Raw genomic sequence first — 18,922 nt, 5'->3', positions numbered from 1 at the left:
GTCCCCAGCAGCGCACTCCCCAAGTTTGAAGTCGATCAGATGAATGACTATCGAGATAAATTAAGTCAATCGGACAATTGTTTCTCAAGAAAAACTGCTTTTTGCGTTGCCAGTAAGTGGCCCTATGTCAAATTGCAAGAAATTCAGCACTGCACTACGTTGAGTTCTCATCAGCACACTCCCCAAGTTTGAAGTAAATCGGATGAACAGTTCTCCAGATAAACGGCTGTTTGTGGTGCCAGTAGGTGGCGCTGTGCTGAATTGCACAAAATTCGGCACTGCTCTATGTCGGGTTCCCAGCAGCACACTCCCCAAGTTTGAAGTCGATCAGGTGAATGGCTATTGAGATAACCCGCTTTTTGTGTTGCCAGTAGATGGCGCTATGCCGAATTGCACGAAATTCAGCTCCCTGCACTCCGTTGAGTTCCCCTCAGCACACTCCCCGAGTTTCAAGTCGTTCCGACCAACGGTTCTCGAGATACGCGAAGGACAGAGAGAGAGAGACAGAGAGTCAGACAGACGCTACGTTTGTGGTGCCAGTAGGTGGCGCTGTGCTGAATTGCACAAAATTCGGCACTGCTCTATGTCGGGTTCCCAGCAGCACACTCCCCAAGTTTGAAGTCGATCAGGTGAATGGCTATTGAGATAACCCGCTTTTTGTGTTGCCAGTAGATGGCGCTATGCCGAATTGCACGAAATTCAGCTCCCTGCACTCAGCACACTCCCCGAGTTTCAAGTCGTTCCGACCAACGGTTCTCGAGATACGCGAAGGACAGAGAGAGAGAGACAGAGAGTCAGACAGACGCTATCGTCATTATAGTATAGATAGATAGATAAATGTCTGTCACTATCTACAACCAACTGAGTTAACACAATGGTGATTGAGCCTATGGCCCATGATGGGCTTTGCATTTAGTGTATCTCCAAAACTCAGGCAACTCACACAAAATGATATAGATGGATAAATAGCACTACAGGTGAGAGGGAATTGTGTATTTTGGATTTTAGGTGTTCCTTTAAGTTGAAACCATTTAGCCAAACCCAAACCTGCTCTTAGATGGGTTAACATTAGCTATCAGACAGCATACGCAGATGGTCACCAACACATTTTAGCGATCTTGAATTCCATGTTGGGCAGACATGGGACCAAGTCACTTCGGTCCAAGTCTCAAGTAAGTCCCAAGTCATTTGGTCCAAGTCTCAAGCAAGTCCCAAGTCATTTTGTTTTGGGCAAGTCAAGTCAAGTCACAGGTTTTGTCAAGTCAAGTCAAGTCGAGTCCTTAGTTAAGGTAAGTCAAGTCCCAAGTCAAGTCACTTTTTTTCCCCACGCCCAAATACTGCAGTCTTACCTTTCTTTATAAAGAAATAAGAACATGGTATTAATACCCGTCTACTAGGGGTGTCACGATACACTCAGTTCACGATACGATACGTATCACGATACTGGGTTCACGATAACGATACGATACGATACGATTTTAACAATATTTTTTAAAACTTGAATAATGACAATATATGACTGGAAAAGTAGTATTTTATTTGAAATGCACAAATACAAAACATGCTGTTGTGGGAAATTGTTATTACAATAACAACTAGAAAAAACATGAGATTGGAGATAAGGCTTATCTTGAAATAGAATGAGTTACACCGTCACTTAGATTTACTTTGAACTAAAAGGTTTCTCAGCAGTATAAATTCTCATTATGCATCTTCAGTTTTTCTTCAAACTCAAACAACAAGACTTTTCTTAATCTATTTTTTATGCATCTTCAGTTTTTCCTGTCAAGTAAATAGTTTTGCCAGAAACTCAATTGAATGGTTTCTCTCCTGTATAACTTCTCGTGTCTCTTCAGAGACTTGTTCAACTGAACTACTTTCCACACATTGAACTTCAACAAACAAAGACGTTTCTTAGTCTATTTAAAAAAAAAAAAAAAAAAAAAAAAAAAATTTTTTTTTTTGCGATATGAGATTTCATCTCAACGATACATATCGTGACGTTTTACTATCGCGAAATTTCGTGGGACGATATATTGTGACACCCCTACCGTCTACCTGATATTATTGGCCAATTTACGGTAGGCTATCTAACCCGTTCAAAAAGTATGATGAATTTAATTTGTGTTCCAATCATTGATATTCAGTGAAATAAATGTAATCAAACAAAAGCCAAATAACTTTATAAACGCTTATTTATTTCTGAACTGCTTCTCAGTAAAAAAAAAAAATCTGCCACGTCAGTTTTAAACAGTGAAACAGTGAAGGCTGACATACTACAATGTAATCAAACAAAAACAAATAGCTTAAACTTAGAGTATTTACCTCTTCTCAATCAAAACATATTAATATAAACAAGGCTGGAAACCTATACTGTATATGCCAGTGCAGAAAAGCATTGTTGACACACACACACACACACACACACACACACACACACACACACACACACACACACACACACACACACACACACACACACACACACAGCTGACAACATGTTCCTCTCCCCCCTCCAACCCAGGGCTGACACATACATTTGCATAATGTCCCATGATAAACACGATTTAAACACGATTTCAGACGGAAGCCCGTCTTTATTGTCACACGAACACTACAACACATGCATGCGGCCACAACACACACTCATGCTGACGGTGGCCGGTGAAATATGTCCTCTGCATTTGACCCATCCAGGCTTGTCCTTTCCTCCAGGGGGCAGGCCAGGAGCAGTGGTCGCTTTTTCTTTCCAGCGCCCGCGGACAAACTTCAGATGTTGTCGTCACTGGTCGGATGACGATCTTCTGCATGTTTTTAGTGGGGGGTTATGTACGGAGGAAGCCCCTGGGGTTGCATTGTGGTTGACAAGGAAGCAACCAAATGATGCTAAATAAGTGGTAGATAGTAATATTTATTTTTACCAAATTTTTACCACAAGTTGTAATATTTCAATGTTGGCCAAAATACGAATTAAAAATTGACTATATGAATTAACACCCTAAGTCTAAAGCACATTTTTAGGCGGGGTATATATACATCTCACAACTAGAACGAGTTGTAGGATGATTGGGAACTTTGGAGACCGTGTTGCGCAAGCTTGTGCAGAATATTTTAAGATCTCTTGGCGTGCTCGCAGTCTACGATCGAACCGATAGTCTACGGGCCTGCGCTGGCGCACCGCTGGCCAAAAGTATTTAATAAATATTTCCTCTCAATCACTGTTAAACAGTGAAACACTGACAGCCAGACTACAACATCAAACGTTGTTAGATTCCGCCCCTGTCCCTTCTGCCTGTTTGAAGAATATCGCAGCTGTGTGCAATCCAGTGAGATGATTGATTGACGGCCAGTCATCCAATCACGACAATGCTATAAGGATGACTGGATGACAATTTGTCATTGGATGACTCAGTCATGATCCTCCTTATGGGATTGTGGTGATTGGGTGACTGGCTGTCCGTCACACTCCTCTCTCCGTCTCCTCTCCTAGCTTGCACTCGCCATGCACTGACTGACGCATACCGGACAGACAGAGAAACTTGGACAATGTTACGTTATGATTTCATTATTTAAACAGACAAACACAAACAAGTCACCCAAGTCATCACCTCTCAAGTCAAGTCAAGTCTCGAGTCTTTAACTTCCAAGTCCAAGTAAGTCTCAAGTCATTTATGTTTTTGTCAAGTGAAGTCACAAGTCATCAAAACAGGGACTCGAGTCGACTCCAAGTCACCAAGTCTCAAGTGCCCATCTCTGATGTTGGGTAACGTAACAGAATCTGCTTGATAGTCTTAGTTAGTGGGATGCTAGCTAACGTAGCGTTGCTAACATTACACACTAACGTTAGGATGTCATTGTCATGCCATCCAGCTAACATTAGCCAGAACTATTGTCTGCTACAGCTGCAGCCTTGTCTCCTGCGTACAAAACCAGTGTCTGACACATTATAATTCCATCTATTTTGAGTCTGGTCTGTATGGTCATGCCAGCGTGCAAAACCAGCTAACGAAGCAGAGACGCAGACCACACTATGGCCCAATTCCAATCCGCCCCCTAAAGACTCAAGCCCTGACCCCTCAGTCCCTCTAATGGCCGCCATCTGAAAGTGGTTGAGTCATCAAGTGTGGAAGGGATCCACATTGGATAAATATGAGGATTGGGACAGCAGAGCCCTTTGCACTTGACAAGATGATGTTGACTCTGGCACGTTTGGGGCTCGCTATATATTGTTTATTGTCAAGATGCCTAAAGTGTTTGAGGGATAGACTCCCTGATGAGTCTGTTCTCATCCAGGCTCTGGCTCTGTCATTTAAAAATAAATGTAGCCTACTGCAAAATCTGCAATCTGCAACATGTGGAATTATAATTAAAATAAGCATAATAATGACATGTCACCCAACATTATACACAATGTCAATACTGTACAATACAGATTCGGTAAAACTATTTCTCATTCATCAAAAAAGTTGTGATTGCAATTGTAATAGAAATGATTGATGATTATTCTAGGATTGTGTAAAATAACTACTTGCATTCCTCTGATATAATATTTTTGTCTAATCTGAAATCCCTATTAATGTAATGTTTCATTGTCAATTAAGGCATTCCAGCGCACTCGCAAACACCGCGTTCGTTTCGCGCGTGTGTTTTATTTTTTTGACTGATATTTGCAGCCTTCCCCGTTTTATACCTCACAACGCTATGCATTGTGGGCAATTCCCTTTGCCTAAGTGGCCATAGCTGCTCCCTTACGGTAAGGGGGCAGAAAGGGCTCACTCTGAGCCCTCGTTCACTTTGCGATTTCACCGTGGGACATCCCTAAACCCTCACTCCCTTCACGTGAACGCGCCTCTAAGGGCTTGAGTCAGTAAGGGGGCGAATTGGAATTGGGCCTGAGAGACTGCACTGACCGGCTCCTCTCCTGTGTTAGTTAACGATAATAACAATACGACTTCCAGTCGGATATTTTCAAAATAAAACGATTCTGCACTTAAAGCACACAGAAGCCATTGGAAACGTTTTATTTTGGTATCTCCCCGTCTTTGTGTGTGTGCATGATGCGGGGGGAGAGATTGACAGCGCGCTGTGGCACACAGACTCAGTCATAGCACACACTGATGATCAGCGTGAATCTGTTTTTGACAACTCAGAAGTCAGCGGCCGGCAACGCCCCCCCCTCCAATCCCATTTCAAAAACTCATCGGAACTACACAAATCACACAAATGACCTATTTTGGATTCAAAACAGCGAATTTCGCCGACAGGTGACAGGTTTGCACCCCTGCAAATAAGTGATATCTGAGTTTGTATCTGAGGAAATGATGATGAAACTGATGGCAAGGGAAATCGTCAAAGGACCCTCCCTCCCATCCTTCTTTCCTCTTGGCTGTTGTCCCTCCAGATGAGGAGTAACTGTGTTGCTACCAACCATCTGGTCTTCTTCAGCACTGACTCCATCTATCTCTGTCCTGCCCACACCCGTAACCATATCAATTTTGTTGCCAAATGCTTTGGCAGTCAACACATTGGAATTTTATTCCAAAACAGTAGCTACATTTGTTGCTAGTTGCTTTTGAGAAATAACGTCACAGTGAGAAGTTTCTAAATCCAGTTTTTTTGACTGAATAAAAGGCTTTGGCAGAAACAGAAAGTTTCCCTACACACTACGCAGACCCTGGGACTTGACCACTCCATCCTTGGTTGATCTATCCAGGGTCAGACTTACAGCTGGTCTGTGAGGTGGACTTGTCCCTCCAGGTGTCGTTGAGCTGCCTGTACTCCTGCTGTGCCAGGCGGAGCCTCTGCTCCTTCACCTGGTAGATCTCCCTCTGAGCGCTGAGCGCGTCGCGCGCCACGCCCAGGTACTCCCGCAGCATGGCCTCCTGCTCTCGCTGCCACTGGGCCCGCGGGTCCTCCAGCTGGGTGCTCTCTGCAGGAAGGGGGGAGGGGTTTACATTAGGGAGGTTCCAAAGTGACCAATTTCCCTGTCGAATAGTTAAAAAAAATTAAAACCCCAAATTTAGCACAATTTAATCAATGTCTGTTTGTTTTTTGTTTTTTGTTTTTTTTTTACGTTTATTTAAGAGCCATTTGAAACAAGTGATTATCTGTTACGTTCGTGTGTGGTGCTTTGTGCACATTATAAAACATGATTGACAACTCATCCCAGCACCATGTTTTCGGGCTCAATATAGGCTATGTTAGTCCATTAACTTGCAGAAGCCTTTACCTTCAACACAGTTGAGTAGAAGCATCTCGCGCAGTCATTCATTGCCACGATGAGCTGCATTGTCTTTTCATACCGAGCGATGTCATATTGGTTTGCAGTGTAGCAAACTAGCATCAGGCCCGGCTATCCTTGCAGATTAATGTCCATATGGCTGTGCTGAATGTAGTTAGTTACGCATTGCGATTGCGCCGGTCGAGTGGTTATGTGCCAGTTTATTCTGATACATACAACCTTATTCTAATTTTCTCTATCAAAATACTGCCAAACCGCACTGGTTTTACGAGATGTCATCTGTCTGTTCCCACTATCCACCATGCTGAATTGTTTATATTCAGGCATTAGCAGGGAAAGGGCTACCACTTGGGTGGTGGCTACAAAAGACACAACAGTTTACATACGTATACGGCATTGTAAATTATTAATTAAAATATTAGTTTTAGCAACGGGTATTTCTGGTAAACGACTAGCGAGTACTGGCGTTTAAACTTTTAACCGACTAGTCGTGCACATCCTTTATATCAGGTGGGACTGAAACTTAAAGCCACAAGTCCAAGCTTTATAGCCAAGAGCCATTGTTAGGAGCAACATAAAAAACAGAGTAAAACACTAAAATCGTCCATATGGGCCTTGCGTGGCTTAGCGCTTTAATAAAACAGCAGTGGAAAACCTTTATAATAAAAAAGAATTGCAAAAGTTCAAGAATTCTTAAATCTTTTAAATAATGTTATTTTTCCACCTAGCAATATGGGTCTAGCAGTTGAGTGGACCCATTTCACAGCAACTGTTTTGAGGTGGTAAAGCAGGAAGTAAAGCAGGTATAACGAATACCTAGTCTGATATCTGGAGCGAGGCTAACCAATGCCATTAATGATGGTTAAATTCCATTTAGGTGTTCGAGTGCCAGAGCCCTCATTAATGTTACTGGTTAGTGGTTACCTATTCACCTTATGTAGCCCCGCCCACTTGACCCAGTTGTGTTATGACTTCCTGTTCAAAACACCGTCTGTTTTACCTGGTCGCTAGTACTGTAAATGGTAAATGGCCTGCATTTATATAGCGCTTTTATCCAAAGCGCTTTACAGTCAGTAGGTACATTCACACATGTGACTGTACTGTCACAGGAAGTGTAAACACAATAGGAAGTAACTGGCTGACCCCTGTGTTGGAACATAAGGTGATATGATTGGATGCTAAGTGATGCGTAAGTATCAGTATGAGTGGTGAGTATTTGTAAGCGCGTTCTTTAAAATTTTCTTAGATACTTTTAATTTGATATTTAAAATTGGTTTCATCAGCACTGAGGAAGGGAGGGGGGAGTGACTCACTGGTGTTGTGGTCGACATAGTAGGCTCCCACGGCGGGGTCGAACACCTCCTCCCAGCCCACCGGCAGCTCATCTCCGATGCAGTCGGCAAACGTCAGAGGCTTCGTCTGCCTGAAGAAACAATCACAAAACAGAATGGGAAAATAGAACCAGAAATAGAATAGCCTCCAGTGTGGTCGACAGACATCACAGGCCTCATGCACACATACAATAAATCATAATAAAAAATGCTAAAAAAATGTAAACAATCGTGTTTCCCACAGGATTTTGAGTTGTTGTGGTGGGGGGTGGACATCCACTTCACACCGACTTCAAACTTGCGGAGTGCGCCAATGGAGACCTAAACAATATCTACTTCACGGATTTGCAAAGTCAACAAATATCGTTTTATTGACGATTGAGTTAGGATGGTGTGGTGACTGAATGTAATGACTAGTTTGGTTCGTTGGACCCTTACCTTGATCTCCAATACCAGGATTACCATGAGCCATGTTGTTTTGGTGGTGCGACATGGTGGTGCAGTGGTAGAGGGAACGTAGGTAGGTCCCATCTCTGATCGGTTTGTTTTGTCTGCACTCTTTGTACACGGACGGCTATAACTTTTCAGAGCTTTCATTTGGTATGTGGCATGAACAGATTCATTCAGAATTCACCACGTTATGAATGGATGAATGATGAATGAACAGCAAAACATCTGAAATGTAATGCCGGCGTTACGTGGCCATTTAAGAGGTAAAATACTTTCAGCATAATGCACGGAGTTCAGGCAGTCAAGCAGAAGGCGGACTTGTGTTGATGCCATTTGATGTGTAACGAACGGTAGCTGGCTGATATTAGCGGTCTTTAACCTGGTCAGACACGCAGCCCTGCTTCACAGACAAGCTGTTTTGTCAGTCTGACGACCGCTGCCGATGCGGCGAGGTGCCTTTCATTACAGCGCTCCATAGGGTTTCAGACTGCATTTTTGCAGACTGCATTATTTTATTGTGTGCGAGTCCGGACTGCATTGCTTCCTTCCTACTAGGGTTGTGCGATATACAAGAAATATCCATCGTGATTGTTTCACAGTCAAACATCGTGATTGACGATGGCATCGTCATTTATGCCATCCGCCACTGCAATGCACGTTAAAAGCAGGACAGCTGAGCTCTTCATGAGACAGACAGGCAGGCTACTACTGCACAGAGCCAGGCGACTCAAGCAGTAGCAGCAGCGGCAGCTACTGCTCTAACAGCTAGCAGTAGCTGCTCTCTCTCAACTCTCTCCAGTCTCCTCAACTCTCTCTCATTAGGTTCAAAAGCCCACGCAAATCTGCCAGCTAGTTAAATTCAACACACACACACACACACACACACGTTGTTGGTCAGGATCTGTAACGTTAACGTTATTTGTTTTGCGCCGTTCAATATTGCTGGTAGTGCTGTATCGTATGTAATGGAGCGACTTCAACTTTCACTTTGGAAACAGGCGAGTTAAATTCACAGTTGAAGACTTGTACTCACTTTGGGTTGAAAACAGGAAAAAACGTGAAGTTTCTTCTTTGTCTTAAAAGTTTTCACAACAAAACAACTGACTTTTCACACCCGGGGGATGCCCCGGCGACTTAAACAAGCGCACCCAGTGCAGATAAGCACTAGAGCGGGGGAGGGGGAGGGGAGGCTTCTCTGAGTCTGAACTGGGTGCACTCGTTTAATGCCGCCGGCGCGTCCCCCACGCATCACGGTAAGTGGACTTGGTATTTTTTATTATTTAAACTGCAAAAATTTAATTCGAACAGATAATTAATTACGATGATCCGATGTAGAAGGCTCAGAGGTCGATGGGGGGTCGGCCCATCACGATGGTCGATGCCATCGTCCATCGTGCCAACCCTACTTCCTACACTAACAAATCTGCTTGAATTTGACATTAATCTTATGTCTTATGTCATAATGTCTACAATAGCGATATTTAATTTTGCTCCCGGCTCGGGGTCCAGCCGGGGCACAGACAGGCACATGGAGAGATCAGCAGCCTCTAGCCACTTCTTAACATGCAGTGGAATCCGTATTACAGTATAACCCGCTCCTAGCCGGTTGGCCTGCATGTTAAATAACAATTAGCCGGCCTACGCGCACTCCCGCGAGTCCGTATCTTATTCACCTCGCTCACCGTGTGTGATTAGCGCAAAAGGAGGTGCAGTTAAACAGTGGCAGGTCATTATCCGCAGATCTGCCATAGTGGCTCTTCGTGACTCACTTCACTTCACTTCACGTTCACTAGTTTTTCCACCCCCTGTATGTTGAGTTGAGTTGAAAAAAACGGCTCATATCCAGTTGTTTCTTAACAAAGACCCTCATGTTTAGAAAGGCAAAACCTGAAAATATCCTGTTCTCTGTATCCAGACATGATCCAGAGTTCATGTTTAAAAGGCACTTCTGTGTGTATAGAAGAAGGCGGGGCAGCGGGAGGGTCAAGTTACAGAGAGCCCCTTTCACACAGCCTGTGATGTTTGTTACAAAGCTGTGATCATTGTGGGATTATTACACCTGAGAGACAGACAGACCCGGAGAGAACTTACGTTAAAAGTGTGCATATTCCTCAGTAGAATCGATGTGGAAGATGCAGCTTGTTGCTTGAAACACGAGGAGCAATCACTCTAAACACTGAACGTAAGTGAAAGTAACCTCACGGTTCCATGACAGCGGAGCGATCTGTCTCTCTAAAGCAGGGGTGGGCAACTGGCGGCCCCCTGTGTGGCCCGCGCTGGAATTGAAAAGAAAATTAAATAAATAAATTACAGTGCACCTGAACGCAACATGCAAGATACCCGCTGAATAAGTGTCCAAATGTTCATGTCATTCTGGCCAATACTCCACTTCTGTTATAACATTTCAGTCTGGAATATGGAATATCTTTTAATAATCTTTATGACTAAAAGGCTAAAAGTAATCTCATGTGTAAGAAATGGCTGTTCTATATTGAAGTAAAAATTTAAATAATTAACTTTTTTTGATTTATTTAGCTTCAAGAGTGCATTTTTGTTCTTGTGTGACCCTCAACACAGGCTTTGAGAATCCCGGGCCACTTACTGATACTTATGCTTAAATTAACCCACTCATAATCTGGTTTATTTCAAGAAAAACATTTTGGCTAGTGGAAATTCTAATTGGCTGGTAACTTTAAAATCTAGCAGCCATATTGGCAGGTGGTCAAAAAAGTTAATTTCAAGCCCTGCAGGGAGAGCAGGTGGTGACATATGAGTGAGTAAAGGATCAAATATTGGTGGTTAAGACTCAATAATGACATCACAACTGTTAAAATGAGTTATTCTTCTAAACCTGGCTTCAAATGCCCCAAATTTTTCGCGCTAGCGCCATTCGGCCCCCAGCCCTTAGCAAAATCTGGCCCTCTGGTAGCAAGGACATTTTTTGTGGCCCTCTCTATCATCAAAGTTGCCCATCCCTGCTCTAAAGTAAGCACTGAACGGACGTAGTGAAAGTACAGGGCTCCCATGAGACTGGATTTATGCAGTTTTCCACGCTTGGCAGTAGGTAACGTTTTTTAACGCTATTTTCAGATAGTCCCACCGAAATGATAGAACATGGGCTGATTGTTTCGCTGGGTGTGAAGTCAGAGCTTTCTCCTTTGAAAGAGCCAGCCTGCTGACTGACGCGAGTTTATCACACAGCACATCTCAAGCACACGGGGGGAGGGGCGGACAGTGAGAGAGACAGAGAAGTCAGTGAGAATGCACACTGCTTTTCTCTAAACATTTGGAAAAGCCTTTCTCTAAATGAATGTTGTTCTGGCAGTGGCAGGAGCTTTTGATTCCTATATAATGCTGCTACAGTAGGCTACGTTAACATTGGTTCTCGGGAAGGAGGGAAAAAAATCAACACATTTACAACACGTTGTATGCAAATCTATTATGCAAATTAACCGTTTGACTGACATGCTTAACCGACGGTTAACGGTTAACGGTTAACCTTCGACATCTCTAATTAGAAGGGACGAGACGATACACTTATCTCACAATACGATCCGATATGTGAAAATGAGGTTTTACTTCATTTGGAACTTCGGAATCTCACACTATGCCAAGCTGCTCCCTGCAGCGCACCAACTGGACAATGTCTATTTTCTCAAAATTGACCCCTATAAAACCATCCATTACGCCTGAAGGTGACATTGGCAATGGCATGGGCACGGCCACCTGCTTCGCCTCGTGATGAAAACGTCACGCCAGTGCCATCTTGCCATATCGTCACTCTGCTTTAGTCCAGCAGCCCATGCAGACGTGTCTGTCTTTCTCTTGACCCTAAACTAGCTTACGGTTAGCTCTTACGCAGCAGTGACACCTGTCTCCTCGTGTTCCATCAACCCCAACGGGAGCGGCGGGCGAAGACTGCACGACTTTGTCGAACCAGGTTTGCCAGGAACGGCAGGACCCACTGCGAAAGAGTATTTTCTCTCATGCTGTTCACAGCTAGCTTGGTAGTCTCTTTAGCTAGCCAGCCTGTGGCTATCTATTAGCTGTTGAGTTACGCTAGCCCGAGCTAATTACCTCCCTGGCTGGGGTAGTGTTATAGCTAGCTCAGCTGCCTGCCTAGTGCTAGCTTCTACTGTTGCTTGCACCATAGCACCATAGCAACCATAACCATAGCATAGACACGTCTGCATGGGCTGATGTGAACCAAAGTGCCCTTCTGGGACATGTATTAAACTGATTGATTGATTGATTGATTGATTGATTGATTGATTGATAGCTTGTTAGCCGTTGCTAGGTTAGGCGAAAACACTTCGTGGCTTTTTTCTTTCGCCTCAATGGCCAGGTTGTGTCCACGGACCCATCTTGCCCAGCTATGGACGCGAACACACCGTTCCGTCAGTGCAGCCGATGCAGTGCTGAGATGGCTACCGACGACTCACACGATCTGTGCATGTTGTGTCTGGGACCGGAGCATGCTGAGCACACTTTGGCGGACCGACACTTTTGCAGGAAGTGTGATGCACTCCTCATGTCGGCGCGCCGCCATTGGGGGGACATGCCTTCCAGTGGCTTGCCCGTCGTAGGCCAAGCTCCCGCTCAGGCCACGGAGCGTGTCGCCTCCCGCCCGGCTGGGCTCGGAGGCCACGCCGCCTCTCAGGCCTCGCTGGAGACTCGCCCAATGCAGTGGGGCGACTCCTTGGTGCCACATGAGGCTGACGCAGGCAGCCTGGAATACGATCACATTTATGATCGTGAGGACCTCGTTGTACAGGTCAAACTGAGTGACGACGAGGACTGCGAGGGCATGTGGGAGCCGGAGGCCGCTTCGTCCAAAGCGGCCGAGGATGAGGCCCGCGCCTCTGCTGGCGAGCCTTACCAAAGGCAGTTCAGAGAGGTAATGGCCAGGACAGTGGAGAAGTTGGGCATCGTCTGGGCATCGTCTGGGCCTCCCCCCCTCCCCCCACCGAGCTCCCTATTGCATGGGCGATTTATTTCAGCCTCCCTCCCGTCAGCCTCAACGTCACAGGCCGCTGTGCCCGGATGTATGGGACACTGTACGCACGTCCTAGGGACGCCCGCAGGAGGCCAGGGCCCCTTCACAGGGGTTCGCCGTGTGGTCGGTTTTGGATGGCGAGCCCGACCTGGGCTACGCGACCATGCGACCACTGGAGGAGGCGGTGGCAGCCCACTTGTTTCCGTCCTCCAACAGGCCTCAGCTTCCCTCCATGGCCTGCCAGACGACGGCCAAGCTGGCCGAAAAGTCGTATCTGCCGTCCGGCCAGGTGGCAGTGATGGCCAACAATTTGGCCATTCTCCAGGGCTATCAGGCGGCCCTGCTAGCAGACCTGCAGGGTGCCGCCACTCCGGAGGCCTATACGGAGCTCCGTATGGTCACGGGCTACGCCCTGCGAATGGTGGAGTGCGTGACATTGAACGCCGGGAAGGCGCCCACGTCGATCTCTTCCCATTGCGGCTCGCAACACACTGCTCCCTATGGTTCGCTGTCGAAAACAACGACCCCCCTTAGGCCACGATGCGTTCGCGCACGTGTGGCCCAGGGAGAGCCTTTACGCAACCCCCCCCCCTCCCCCTGATCCAGTCTGTCCTGGACAGAGTGAGGAAGCAGGGCCTGTCACCTATCCTGGTGGCGGCGCAGATCTGGTTTGCAGACCTCATCTCGCTGTCGGTAGGGCAGCATGGCCGCTGCCATGCTGGAAGGACCTCCTGTCACAAGCGAAGGACGAAATACTCCACCCCGCGCCTTCCAGATGGAAGTTGGCGGTTTGGTTCCTGAATGGGAGCACCTGTTAGCTCAAGGGTTGCCCATGAGCGTGGTGTCCATGCGCTCTCAGTACGCTTACAAGTGGAGAGTCTTTTCCCACTGGTGCGCAGATCGTAACGAGGATCCAGTGAGCTGTGGCGTTCAGCCTAGGGATGCTCCGATCCGCGTTTTTCGCCTCCGATACCGATTCCGATATGTGGGGGTCCTGTATCGGCCGATACCGAGTACCGATCCGATACCAGTGCTTGACATTAATGGCTGTCCAGTTGCCCTTGGCAACCATAAAAAAAATTGGCCTGTGGTTGCCTCAGTGGCAACCACATTTTAACATATAAACAATAGGGACAGCAAACAGCAAAATGTGCACCCCAAAATAAACATGTTTCTAATATTCCTAAAACCCTAAATCGATATTAATAAGATGACATCACAGATCACACACAGATTCTCTCTCTCTCATCTCCCCAATGCAGCCCTGCGACTCCACAGTCGCTAGGCATCAGCTTTTGGTTGCTGAAACTGTAATATGGTTGCCATTCTTAGTCACCTTATATTTTAGTAATTAAGATACTATGCGCACTTAGTCAACTGGCATGGGTTGGTGGTACAATATGGATATGATTCCTGTCAGAGAATCCTTTGTTGTTTGAGGTTTGATTATTTCCATGAACTGAGTGAACATACAGATATTACAGGGTCTGAAATAAACATAAGCAAATAAATGGTCTTTATTTAGCACATTAACAGATTGTCTTAATAAGGGAGAGTAATAAACATTTCACCTGTGTCCATACACCAATAAAGCCATACAGAATTAGGCTACTATTATTAGCACACAATAATCAACATTAGCCTACATTAGCCTGACCAGCACTGATAATAACGTAAGGTAACTTCATCTGAAAAGTAGGGTACTTAAACCGTCAGTCAATTGAGCAAGATGTCGGCAAGTAGGCTATGCTAAACAAACAAACAGAATGAGGTAGAATTATTCACAACAGAAATATCACAGCTTACATGTAGGCTATGTCCTCACGCAAACTTCAGGGTTATAGACAGTCCATCTTATTGTCTCTGGACAGTGTTTCACCACATACGAGCATGCAACAGCTGCTGCTCGTTAAAGATTGTTAACTAGCTGCGGAGTCGGAGTTGCTCTTAATCAAGCAGGGCTGCGTCAGGGAGATGAGAGAGGGAGAGAGAGGGTCCGTGTGTGATGTCACCTTATCAACTGGGCAGCTGTTAATGTCGAGCCCTGTGTCAAACTGGTTGGTGTAGCTAGCGTGAAATACCTCCAAATAGGTGATCCTTTGGCTTGCTCCATGCTGTTAGCTGCTGCTGCCTAGCCTACATCAGCTTGTTTGGAAACAGCCAGGCAGGCGTGCTAGCGTATGACGTCACACGCTGCACACACATAGAATTAGAGTGAATAGAATGGCCCCTATGGATCGGTCTATGGATCGGGCCATTTGCCACCGATACCCGATCTAGAATTTTGTGCTATATCGGGGCCGATACCCGATACCAGTATCGAATCCGCGCATCCCTTCAGCCCATCCTCTGTTTCCTGCAGAGCCTGTATGATGCGGGCCAGTCCCCTCAGGTCTAATGTATATGGAGATCGAAGGGAAACCGGTGGGGAGCCTCCTTTGGTCTCCCGGGTTATGAAACGGGCACGCAGACTGCGACCACGGGTATGCAATGTCTTCCCTAAGTGGGAGTCATGGTGTCGGAGGGTCTCTCGGGTCCCCTGTTCGAGCCCTTGGAAACTGTGGACCTAAAGTTCCCGTCCTTGAAGACTGCACTGCTGTTAGCCTTGTCTTCAGGCAAGAGGGTTGGCGACCTGATTGCCGGTCCAACAGTCTTGCTTGGTATTTGCTGATGACGAGCGAAGTGTTACGCTTCGGCCTAACCCCCGCCTACCAGCCTAAGAATATCAATGCCAGCTTCAGATCTATGGTCGTGAACCTGGCTGCCTTTTGTCCCCCTCCTTTCAACTCGGAGGAGGAGCGACGCTTGAACACGCTTTGTTGGTGCGTGCGATCCTGGCCTACATGGGCAGGACGCACACGCTGCGCACGTGTAACCAGCTACTGGTTTGCTTTGGGCCACGGGCCCTGGGTGTGGCACTGTCTAAAGCTTCTGGCATACTCTTCGCGCACGCGCTGGAGGCGGGGCTCAGAGGAGGGCGCGCGCACTCTGCGCGGGCCAAAACAGAACATACTCAGTGCGCAGCTCCAGGCTCCAGGCAGTCTGAATGAAATTGAATGTAACGTTCCCAATTCTATGTATTAAATTATAAAAAACGACCCCTCCACATTTGGGAAGGCTAAGCCACACAACTAGTTCGTTATAATCGAACAGCATGCTTTGAAGGCGACTTTACGACGGTGAGGACTCAATCACAGCAGATATCCGCTGATAGCCTACCACGGAGATCTCAGGCACAGGCAGCAAAACCGACGCGCTGATAGAAAAATCTCCATGGACGCGCCGCGCTGCGCTCAGGCCTCGACCCCCGACACGCCCCGTGCGATGTCGTCATAATCGCCGTGCGCCCTATGCGCTTGGCTGGGCGTGAAGAGTATGCCAGAAGCTTTAGGAGCGCTTGTCGCACTGGATAGTGGAGGCCATTGCTTTGGCATACTCTGCCGTGGGGAAGGCTCCCCCGGAGGGTATTAAGGCCCACTCCACGCGAGGTGTCGCGACGTCCTGGGCGTTGTTGCGTGGTGTGTCAGTCTAAGACATGTGTGCGGCTGCCTCATGGTCTACCCACCACACCTTTGTTAGGTTCTATAGCCTTGATGTGGCCAGCGTGGCCCTTGCGCACGCTGTGTTGTCAGCCGCCAGGCGGTAGTTCCTTAAGTCACTCTTATGCCTACGGATTGCAATGGGTTGAGGCCATGTGCTCCGTTGCCAGCCTCGTGTCTCAGGGTCGCACGAGGTGCTTCCTTGCAGCGAGGTTGGGTGGATAGATGGCATAGTGTGAGATTCTGAAGTTCGAAACGAAGTAAAACGTTGGGGTTGTCCTACAACACAGGTTTTACGAGTGAGAACGAGGAATCTCACACATCTAGCCTCGCTGCTTCTTCGGAACAGTGGGCTGCTGGACGCTTTGAGTGACGATATGGCAAGATCGCGTGGGCGTGACGTGTTAATCACGGAGCGGAGCGGGTGGCCACGCCCATGCCATTGCCAATGACGCCTTGAGGCATTTTATAGAGGTCAATTTTGAGAAAATAGACATTGTCCAGTTGGTGCGCTGCAGGGAGCAGCTTGGCATAGTGTGAGATTCCTCATTCTCACTCGTAAAACCTGGGTTGTAGGACAACCCCAATGTGACCATATTGAATTTTTGGTATTGTACCACTCCCATCCCTCCCAATCCAGTCCTAAATCCAGCGAGCAGTGTCTGAAAAATCATATGGGAGGGATGAACAAGTCAACAAATAATGTGACCAATCCGAAAGCCTTCTCTTGTCCTGATTTCACCAGGAGGTGCAACAAACTCAGAAGCAAAAATAGACAAACGTCTTTTAGACTTTTCTGCCAGTTCACCACTATGTGGAGACTGCTGACACACACCAGGCAGCCAGTGAGTCAGTACTGAGGGTCAGCTCACTGTTACACGACTGGCATACTCTTCGCGCCCAGCCAAGCGCATAGGGCGCGCGGCGATTATGATGTCATCGCACGGGGCGTGTCGGGGGGCGAGGCCTGAGCGCAGCGCGGCGCGTCCATGGAGATTTTTCTATCAGCGCGTCGGTTTTGCTGCCTGTGCCTGTGAGATCTCTGTGGTAGGCTATCAGTGGATATCTGCTGTGATTGAGTCCTCACCGTCGTAAAGTCGCCTTTTGAAGCATGAAGTTAGATTATAACGAACTAGTTGTGTGGCTTAGCCTTCCCAAATGTTGAGGGTCGTTTTTTAGAATTTAATACATAGAATTGGGAACGTTACATTCAATTTCATTCAGACTGCCTGGAGGAGCGAGCTGAGCACTGAGTATGTTCTGTTTTGGCCTGCGCAGAGTGCGTGCGCCCTCCTCGGAGCCCCGCCTCCAGCGCGTGCGCGAAGAGTATGCCAGAAGCTTTAGACTGCTGATACACACACCAGGCAGCCAGTGAGTCAATACTGAGGGTCAGCTCACTGTTATGTGGAGACTGCTGATTAGGGGTGGGACAAAATATCGATACTCACGGTATCGCGATATTTCCACTTGCGATACGTTATCGATTAGGGATGTTCATCAATTATCGAAAATCGATAATCGATCGTTAAGGATTGGAATCGATCCTGTGGCATTTGGATCGATTTTTTAATTATAATTTTTTTTTTTTTTTTTTGTGGACTAGGTTTGGGTGGAATTCGTTCCTCCTCCCCCCACTCCATTGCACAGCCGACTAATGTGAGGTGGAGCTTCATATAGTCTCTAGTTTTCTGGCTGGGCACGGGCCTTTGTGCCAACAAAACTGTTTTAAACATGGGAAATTCACACTGGCATGCGCCGGGGACAGCAGTGTTGGAGAGGAGACACATTGAAATAAAGAGTTAATTGAGGAGAACACGTTGTCTTTCGTATTTTCTGCCATAGGCATTCATTTTGTAAAAAAAAAAAAAAAAAAAAAAAAAAAAAAAAAATCTAAGTATTAATAAAATCGATGATCGATAATTGATCGTTAATTTTCACCAATAATCGATTTTGGAAAATTTTCAAAATGAACATCCCTATTATCGATACACTGGCACCAAGTATCGATATGTTGATTAATTATTTTTTTTATTTTTTATTTTTTTATTTTTTTTAATAAACAGGCTAAAATATTATGCTGTGTGTGGTAGTTGAAACATAGTTTCAAGTTGACGTTTATTTATGTTTGTAGTTGAAACAAAAACATAAATACTGTAGGCTACATGAATGGAAATGTTTGATCATTAATATCAACTTTTAGAAATTATATAGGTAGGTAGGTTATATAGGTTTTCTTGTTTTAATAATAATAATAAAAAGACTTAACTCATTCATGGCCAGTTTAGGACTGCCAATATTTAGCACAGGCCAAAGATTTTCATAATTGTTGGTCATCTTTCAAGACCCACAGTAAATTATCTATTAG

The 18,922-nt window shown here is 46.1% G+C and overlaps 1 protein-coding gene across 1 annotated transcript in view; it reads right to left on the bottom strand.

Annotated features, from left to right (window-relative positions):
- wwc1 (WW and C2 domain containing 1) overlaps positions 1-18,922 on the bottom strand; it is a 307,962-nt gene that overhangs the window by 199,458 nt on the left and 89,582 nt on the right. The window contains exons 2-3 of the mRNA XM_083636240.1: positions 7,555-7,664; positions 5,726-5,929 (exon numbers count right to left, since the gene is read on the bottom strand). Coding sequence (XP_083492366.1) covers positions 5,726-5,929; positions 7,555-7,664 — 314 coding nt within the window. The remainder of the gene's footprint in view (positions 1-5,725; positions 5,930-7,554; positions 7,665-18,922) is intronic.

The sequence above is a fragment of the Poromitra crassiceps genome (genome assembly GCF_964638095.1).
Source record: "Poromitra crassiceps genome assembly, chromosome: 1".
Taxonomy (NCBI): domain Eukaryota; kingdom Metazoa; phylum Chordata; class Actinopteri; order Beryciformes; family Melamphaidae; genus Poromitra; species Poromitra crassiceps.
This window is presented reverse-complemented; position numbering and strand designations above follow the sequence as displayed.